This window comes from Setaria italica, chromosome IX, assembly GCF_000263155.2.
Source record: "Setaria italica strain Yugu1 chromosome IX, Setaria_italica_v2.0, whole genome shotgun sequence".
Classification (NCBI taxonomy): domain Eukaryota; kingdom Viridiplantae; phylum Streptophyta; class Magnoliopsida; order Poales; family Poaceae; genus Setaria; species Setaria italica.
The window spans coordinates 6627607-6636696 of record NC_028458.1 but is presented as its reverse complement, the minus strand read 5'-3'; the positions used below and the strand labels follow the sequence as shown (position 1 = coordinate 6636696).

The 9090-nt window shown below is 50.6% G+C and overlaps 1 protein-coding gene across 1 annotated transcript; it reads right to left on the bottom strand.

Moving 5' to 3' along the window:
- Positions 1-4355: 4355 nt before the first annotated feature.
- Positions 4356-7058, bottom strand: LOC101753646 (1-aminocyclopropane-1-carboxylate synthase 1). Its single transcript, XM_004981846.2, has 3 exons — positions 6231-7058; positions 5971-6131; positions 4356-5785 (listed from the first exon to the last, which is right to left on the bottom strand). The coding sequence occupies exons 1-3, from the start codon at positions 6813-6815 to the stop codon at positions 4798-4800; spliced, it is 1734 nt and encodes a 577-aa protein (XP_004981903.2). The 5' UTR covers positions 6816-7058; the 3' UTR covers positions 4356-4797.
- Positions 7059-9090: the final 2032 nt, after the last annotated feature.

The window sequence follows — 9090 nt, the reverse complement described above, 5'->3', positions numbered from 1 at the left end:
AGGATCCTACCTGGATATGTTGCTTGATCAATGTTGTCTGCATTTCCAGGAACATTTGTTGTTATCCTGGAACATACTAATGTCGAAGCTGTTTCGCCAATGCCCTGTACTAAATAAATATTAGGCATATTTGGAAGATGGAATTTAGGCAAAGCACAATAATACTACAAGAAAGAAAGAAAAACATCATATGAAACCGTTCGATTCCTGCAGGACGTCAAGTCACCGAAATGTACTTTCTTCTCCCTTTTCTATTAGCTCGCTGTTATCCACTTTTGTTCCTTGCTTGCTTGGGGTTTGTTGGGACATGATACCAATATTTTCAACCATATTTAGAAAATTGTAGCGGTAAATGGTTCATTCGTAAACACTTTCTTGTTTCGCGAATCTTTTGACTGATCGTATTCCCCTCTATATCACCAGTGATGTTTCACTAGCCTTTTGTGTTGAAAGCATGGACACACGCACTACCGCTTGCTCTAGTTTCTCCATTCACCGACTAATGTTTTACCTTTCTGAAGTTGTGTGATAAACTGATAATATCTTAGAAAGATGTAAAAGGATCTGCACCTTTAGAAGCTAAGATCCTATAAAAAGTTATAACACATTTGACACCATAAAAGAATCCACTACTTTTGCAACTTGCAGATAGAAAAATTTCCGCTATAGTTTCGCTGCGAAGGATTTGAAGAGACGTGCTCCTGCATAGAAATTTTAGTGACATCAATCTTAGAAGTCACTGATAAACTTGGGGACAACGTCATTCAAATTTGGTTCCGCTTTGTTCTCTGCCACTCTTTTCCATACTTGGGGCTCATAGTTATTCTCAGTTGCTTAGTTTTGCCCTCTGCCATTCTTTTTAATTTTTTAAACATAGTAGCCAATATAACCATTATCCAATTGTGATAGACATTGATTACTAATTGATCTATGTTTTCCATTGCCATTGAAAGTTCTACCTTTGCATTGTCATTTTCTGAAATACAGTGTTTGTTTGTTCTTCCATATAACACCCTCCTCCCAAACAATAAACAAAAAAAGAATCCACTTTTATCTTTTTACCTAAGTCAAACTATTTTAAGTTTGGCCGAGTTTATAGAGAAGAGTGTCCATATCTGACGCCAAATAAGTACACTATGAATTTTTTATACAAGATTTCAGATTTTTTTTTGACTTATGATAAATATAAATTATGATTTTTATGGGATGGAGAGAGTAATTATTGGTAGCATTAAGATAGCAACAAAACTAGTATGAACTATGACTATGACATGACCTCTTGCCGACTGGTACACCTATCAGTCTAAGCCGTTTTGTTCGCTGCTCACCACAAAAGCACCGCAGCAAAACATAAATGAGCCCACGGGTGGTAGCACTCCAGAGCGAATAACGGAAACGGAAATTACTTATTAGGTACAAGACCTGTGATATTATTACGTCACGTCATGGGTGTGGTCGAAACTCAACTTCTTCATGACTCTAAGAGCTCGAGCGCCTCAATTACCCTAGCATATTTGTCAAAATTATTCGAACATCGTGTTACATGTACGCGAGGAGTCAGTCGCCATTTGAGCATGCGAAAAAAATTATGACATCCAGTGCACCATCAAGCTGAACTGGCAGTGAGGTGAGATTCTGCTAACGACCACTGCCCCACACCGGCTCCGGCCGGCAACCAGGAGGAAGCAGGGGCTAGCAGCAATATGAACCAAAACGCTCACGCGCGCGGACCAAAAGTCCAACGACGACGACGCCATCATCCCTGTCCCTGCCGTTGCCATGGACAATGCGCTACCATGCGACACTTGGAGTCGGAGAGACCTGCAAAGACATGCTGAGATGCACGCACCACACACGACACAGCTGCGCGTGCAACGAAGACGCCACTTGCTGCTAAGACTTGCGTCGCTTTCGGCTAGCTCTCTGGCACACACCGAGAGCGCGCTACCACGCCGGCGCCGCAGATCGGTTCGTCCTTACCGACCTCCGATCCCCCGGCCAGTCAATACCATATATGCAAGGCGATCTTCGACGCGGTTGCTCGTCGACACGGATTAGACGGGCATCAACTGCACCCCATGCCTAGGTTACGATCACGCCACGGCATCACCGAGCGAGAACGAGTCTAAAAAAAAAACCCCACCAATAGCGTAGCTTTTTATACTCCTTTTATCTCCTGCTTTCGAAGAGGAGGGGCCCTTAATTAGCTTGCTTACGTTACATATGATCCTTCCCGGCGGTGGGAGTAGTGGGAGAGACATCGGCATCCTGCGATCACGGGCAGGCTTTGCCAAAGACAAGATAATCGGCCCCCATGCATTGCATGACACAGGAACAGAACACGTACATACGCTTCGTACCGCTGACTGTACGAGCTAGTCATGCAAGCACAATCGTTCGAAGCGACATCGTAGGCATATAATACTATAGAACGATACTACTATATCTTGGGGGAAAAGCGCGTACAAAGTGAGAGGGAAGGGTACGGTTTGGGCCTTGTTAAAATGGAGGTTTTTGTTTGTAGCTTACTACTTGACTTGAGCAGGTAGTACGCACAGCACGGGAAGCTGGGAGGGTATACAGCTCTGAATGATGGATGATGACTTGGAACAGGATCTAGGAAGCTTCGGCCTCCGAGAAGGAGACTGCATGCGTGTGCCTGTGGCCTGTGGGCAGCTAGCGGCTTGTGGTGGTGTGGCCACCCATATCGGGCGGGTGTTATCATCATCGAAAAGAGGAAAGTCGGTGGGGGGGGGAGAAAGCAGCGATCGGTCGTCCTCGAGCGTTGGTGCTGGTACCAATCATCGCCGACACACCGGGAAATATGATTAGTCTATAGCAAACGCTAGCTTACTGTGCAGATTAATGAATTCATTAGTGTTCGCTTCTCTACTGGTACTGTACTGGCTTGCACTGCGAGCCTGCGACCGACCATGCAGAATGTGAATGTTCAAATAAAGTTCTGCTCTGACGACGCCAAGGCCAAGCATCCCTGTGCTTCACAGTCTGATACGGAATTGTTTATTGTAACTACTTCAGGCCAGTCAAATGGTGTACTAGTATAATGGTCAGGCTCTTGCAGAGTGCTACAAAAGCATGGTAGAAATTAAATGGGAACATTGCAGCGGCTATCGCTTGCCTCGTCACCAGCAAATTAACTGCTGATCAAGAAATGACGTTTCCCCAGGAAAATGACAGCGAGATCATGTTAGTGATAGTAATGCATGTCAAATCCAAATTAATACCATCTCTACCCCGTCCAATCCCTCATCACAGCGCCGCGCGGCAACATGGGATGCAACAAGAGCGCACCCGGAGCAACAGCGCCCTCCACCCAAGATTTTAACTGTGCCACAGATTCCTTCCTCATCGCATCATGCCGTAGATTCCTTCCTTCCTCGCATTATATGAGCTGCTGCTCCTCAGTCATCACCTTATCCAGATACTGATGAGCCGTTAGTTGTATCCATCATTTGTACTGCCCCCGTTTTCCACAACAAGTACCACGCCGGCCTTCGTCCCGGCACTCAAAAACGGCAAAGCCTGAGCGGACCCGGTGCCGGAAATAATTGGCCGCAGGCACCTTGTGGAGCAGCTGTAGGGGATAAGACGAAGAAGAGTCAGCCGGTCTTCTCCCCCTTATGGGTCCGGAGACACTGCGGCCATGCCAAGCCAATGCAAGCCCGGGGGGGAGGGGGGCGGGGCTGGTCGGTCGCTGAGCTAGAGGCCAATGGGATCGGAGGAGATCCTGATCAGACATGTCGACCTGCGCGGGTGAGCCCCATGTGGCGTGCTCGTAGAAGCTGCCTCTCCGCGCGAACGTTGTCTTGGGTCTTGCTCGGCATCTCCATGTGTCGTGACTGTTGGCGGCACCCCGGATCGCTGGGCTTCACATGATCAGTTCAGCACACTGGAACTGAGAAAACAATGGGGGGGAGAGACAATCAGCAGCGTGCGTGAAGCGTGAGAAGAGTCAACCGCGTAGGAGCACATGAGACGAGCTGACAAGTCATGTCTGGACCATGCAAATGGGCGCCCCAAATAGGCACTGTCCTGGTTACAACTCTCTCTCGTATCCGTCCGTCCTGACAGTGCAGCCCTGGCAGTCAAAGTCAATACCAGTAGATTGCATCACGCCTAGAGACTCGTTATCATCAGTACTACTGCTAGTTGTGTATTACGTACTAGCGGCGTAGAGCTTTGAAAACGATGGTGCCCAAGTGGTTACTGGTTTGACCTTCACGTGACGGCGACGCGAGGGGTGGCCGTGCCGACCGCCCGGGGCCGCGAAGATTACGGAAGCATCCAACAAGACGACCAAAAGCGTATCATGCTTAGATGTGAAAAACTCTCTATTTACTGAACAAAAATATGAGAGTAGAATATAATCGTCTTCGTAATAATGGTACAGTGACTGCTGCGTGCATACATACAACCAATACAAACCGGAACATCCCGAGGGACTCCCGGTAAAAAAATACACGATGCGATGCATGGGCATGGATCGATCGCTGATCCTACCTAATACTCCAAGAACTAGAAGTGTAGTGGCCCTCGGGCACCTCGGTGCTCAAGGAAAAATAATCCCACAGAATAACACGAACCCAATAATAAGGAATAATTACTGCTACTAATCGCCTACTACTAACGAACGATGATGCTGCAGCGCCGCCGCCGGTCGAGTGGTATGGTACGTGGGCGCCGCCGTGGTTTATGAACAGTAGTGCTCCGATCCACTAGCTGATGATCGAGCGCGCGGTGGCGGTGGTGGTGGTGGCTCGGTCGCCGGCCGGCCGGCTACCGCTCGGCCTTCCGGTCGGCGGAGCCCGGGGTGAGGCGGTTGGCCCAGCTGAAGCGGACGACGGGGCAGCTCATGGTCCTGGCGGGGCCGCCGGCGAGGGCGCGGCGCGTGGGGGCGCCGCCCTTGCTGCCGTTGGCCTCGGCGAAGTCGGCGAGGCGCTGGAGGGCGACGTCGAGGGTCTTGGCGGACATGTTGGCGAAGCAGACGCGGAACCACCCGGGCTCGCGGCAGTGGCAGGAGGAGCCCGGGGAGATGTTGAGCCCGACCTCGAACACCACCTTCTTCCACAGCTCCATCTCGCCCTCGAACGACTGGGCCCGCATCAGGCTGCCCATCCGCACCCAGCAGAAGAGCCCCGCGTTGCTCTCCAGGCACTCAATGCCGATCGCGCGCAGGCCCTCGGCGAGCTGGTCCCGGCGCTCCTTGATCCGCCGCGTGTTCTCGGCGATGTACCGGCGGGTGAAGTCACGGTCGCCGAGGAGGGAGGCGAGGAGGTGCTGCGTCTGGGAGGAGACGAGCCCGAAGCTGGACATCTTGGTGGCGGCGGAGACGACGGCGGCGTTGGAGGAGTAGATGGCGCCGACGCGGAAGCCCGGGAGGCCCAGGTCCTTGGACAGGCTGTACACGACGTGGACGCGCTCAGACAGGCCGTCCGCCGCGTCCGCGCGCGCCGCCACGACCTCGAGGACGCTGACGAAGCCCGGCTCGGCGAAGGCCGTGCCGGAGTAAATCTCGTCACTGACGAGGTGGATGCCCTTGGCGGCCACGAAGTCGACGAGCAGCTCGAGGTCGGCGCGCGGGGACGTGGTGCCCAGCGGGTTGGAGGGGTTGGTGATGAGCACGCCCTTGACGCGCAGCCGCCGCTTCTGGGCGCGGCGGTACGCGTCGTCCAGCGCGGCGCGCGTCACCCGGAAGCCGTTGGCGCTCGTGCAGTGCACGGGGACGATCTCGGCGCCGGTGCGCCACTTGAGGTCGCGGTCGAATCTGCAGGTAGACGAAGACCAGTCAGCAGCCATCCACCACCCGCCATGTGCGCGCTAGTTAACACTCCTACTAGCTAGCGTGCGTCGCGCGGCCGCCGCCACTTGCAGACGTCTTCGCATATGGGCAGGCAGCCGCGGGAGTAAAAGAAGCAAGCAAGCAACGCCATGTGTGCGTGCTCTGCATACCCTGGGTAGTATGGCGTGGGGATGAGAAAGGCGTCTCCGTGGTCGGCGAGGCAGAACACGAGCGCCTCGTTGGCCGAGGTGGCGCCGGCGGTGAGCACGATGTTGCTGGGGTCGAAGGCCACCCGGTAGCCCCGCTGCTCGGACATGAACCTCGCCAATGCCTGCCGATGTCACGTGCGCGTCAGCATTTGTTTACTGTGGTGACACTACAGCAAGTACCAAGTGGCTGCCTGGGAAGCAGTAAACTAGGTGGCACTCACATTCTTGAAGGCCGGCATGCCGTGGTAGTCCTGGAAGAGCGCGAGCTCCCGGAAGACGGAGGCGCCGCCGCGGCGGAGCCCGAGCGCGTCCGGGTTGGCCTCCAGCCACTCCTCGATCAGGTCGAACGAGAGCTGGTTCTCGGCGAGGCCCATCTGGATGATGCCGCCCGGGTTGGCCACGGGATCGTAGGGGTTCTTCTCATACTCCTCCCACCCCAGGAAGTAGGACGAGTCCTGGCCATGGCTGTTGCACGCGGCCTTCTTCGACAGCAGCTGCGGCTGCGCCTTCTCGTCGGCGACCATGCTCACCATCCTGCCACTTGGCTTTGGCGCCGCGCGCTTTTCTGTGTAGGTTTGAAACTGGGGGCGCCACGCACTCACGCACGCGCTGGGCACGAGAGTGAGTGAGGGAGAGGGAATGTGTTGCGAGCTAAGAGAGCTGAGAAGAGAAGAGGAGGGAGCTGATGGTTTTGGTGCGTCCCAACGGAGCTCTTTATATAGCAGGTGGTGGAAGACAGGGACAAAGATGGAGCGCTGAATTTCATCCACTGGCAAATGCAAAATGGGCGAGGGAGGAAGCTGCATTAAATGTTTTTCAAGATAGCGAGGACTCGTTCAGGGAGAATGGCCGGAAGGTTAACATCACTGGGCTAATCGGAATGCCGACAGGAATAATCCCCCAACGCAACGCGCGAAGAAGGCTGAGCCCATGGATAAAACTGGCTGGGGCCGCGCCATGGATGTCAAAGAAGTGGGCTGTCCTTTCCGGGGAAGGAGGAAGGGGAAGCCAACTCGCAAGGGAAATACCCATCGTCAAAACAGTGTGGTACGTACACTGGTACACCGTACACTCCTCAGCTTCCCTGACAACGACATCTTTTATCTCTACGGGGTGTCTCTGACGTGTGGGGTCCTGTGTTCAGGTCCCCCGGCGACTGAGCAGTGGCAGTCTGGTTGAGTGCGCCGGCGATTGTTAGCCGCGTTGTGCAATCTTGGAACCCGTTCAGCAAGCCAAATCCTGAAATCCTTGTCCGGAGCACGAGCACCGGAAGCTGCAGCCTGCAGCACCTCTCTGCAGTTGAGTTACTGACACGTAAGATCAGACTCACATGTCAGTGACTCAGCTGCATTTACGTCTACTACAGGAGTCTCATCGCGAGCGAGGGGGAGCAAAGGGCTGGGCAGATTTTGGCTTTGCATAGTGACGTGTCAGCTCAACAATTGTTTATTAAATGTTTTGATTTTTGGGTAAACAATCTTTAATTACTGCTTACTCCGTTCATAGGTCGTTTTGACTTTTCTAGATACATAGATATTATATTATGCATCTAGACATAGAGTATATCTAAGTGCATAACAAAACCTATGAATTTAATAAAACCAAAACGACCTATTATTTTGAACGGAGGGAGTACTAATTTTTTTTTGTCTAACCCGCATGTTTGTCTCGTGATCTGTTTTGTACCGTCGAATTTCTTGCAATTTAATCTACAAAACAAGACATATGACGGATAATTTTAACACTAAATAAATTTAATGGCATGCGAGTCCTATGTCATACTCACTTATTTGGGGAAATTTGTAAACAAAAGCGGGTCAGACGCCATTTGAAATGATTAGCCTAAGCACAGATCACTTGGTAACAAAATACAAGAGTATAAAAGCTTTGTGCTTAGTTCATCAGAAAATAGAACAGTACATGGAGCAATTCCCGGTCGTCCAAGTAAAGTTGAAAAATAGCAAACTTACTTGGATGCGCTGCAGCACCTGTGGAAAATTCAGCGAAAGAAAACAGGTAAAATAGAAAAGTTAATTTGCCCAGTGGGTCAGTACTTGGTAGAGAACACACCAATCAATATCCAGACACATCCAGAGAAGATATATATGCTGCAAAAATATAAATATAGCACAATTCAAGCGACAAAAACGAATTCAAGAGATGACTGTAATGAAAATTGTGGCGGGGCGATCGATGTAGACTACATGGTCAGGACTCAGCACAACCGGGGATGAGACGGCACTCTTGAACCTGTACAACATTCCCACGGGACGAAGAAGCTCAAAAAATAGAGAATGGTAAACGAGGGAGGGAGAGAGGACTAGAAACGTAGTGCTGGTTTGAGGTGTTGCTCGTTGATGCTGGATCTGAGGGCATAGCGTGGCAGTGCTGTGCTTGGTCTGATTTTATAGGAAACTAAAGGTAGAGCAATTGCATAAAAAGTGCTTTGCAAAAAAAGATGGTGCAGGTGCTTTGCAAAAAAGATGCTCGCCAATAATGCCCTTTGTCTTAGTTTGAACGAACAATGCCCTTTGGATTGAATGTTTTAGTTGATCCCACTCTATCCTGTAAAAACACACATACTTTTTTCATTGAAAACTAAGATAGATCACTTGAATGTACTTAACAGAGAGCTCGTGGGTAGACTTACCCTTTGGATTGAATGTTTGGATGGTACAGATGGTGAGGTGACGCAAATTTTGGAATAAGTTTAGGTTAGTGGCCCTCACTTATATAGATATTATAGATATAGATTAGGCATAACTTTCATCCAAACACCATCGTTTAGCTGTAGTTTTGCCATCACCGGTTCACCACATCTTTAACTTGGTTACAAACCAAACGCTAGTTTCTATCCTCGAATAGTCAAATTTGTCACTGCCACAACTTTGGCCATTGCCAACATTTGGCCAGCTTAGCAACTCAGGAATACGCACCGCAAAGGAGCGAGGTCGCTGCATTCTGTTTTATTCAAAAAAAAAAGAAGTGGCGAACACTCCAGTTTCAGCTATATGTGCGAGGAACATGGATTTTTCACACATATATGTGACCATATGAGCTATCCAAACCCTTTATTTTTGA

What these genes read in the sequence shown, in the direction of transcription:
- LOC101753646 (XM_004981846.2), bottom strand. Translation starts at nt 6,815, where the DNA reads ATGCAGCTTCCTCCCTCGCCCATTTTGCATTTGCCAGTGGATGAAATT. An exon ending in GCATGCCGGCCTTCAAGAAT is followed by an intron (nt 6,132 to 6,230) that starts GTGAGTGCCACC and finishes TGACATCGGCAG; the next exon opens with GCATTGGCGAGGTTCATGTC. An exon ending in CCCACGCCATACTACCCAGG is followed by an intron (nt 5,786 to 5,970) that starts GTATGCAGAGCA and finishes GTCTACCTGCAG; the next exon opens with ATTCGACCGCGACCTCAAGT.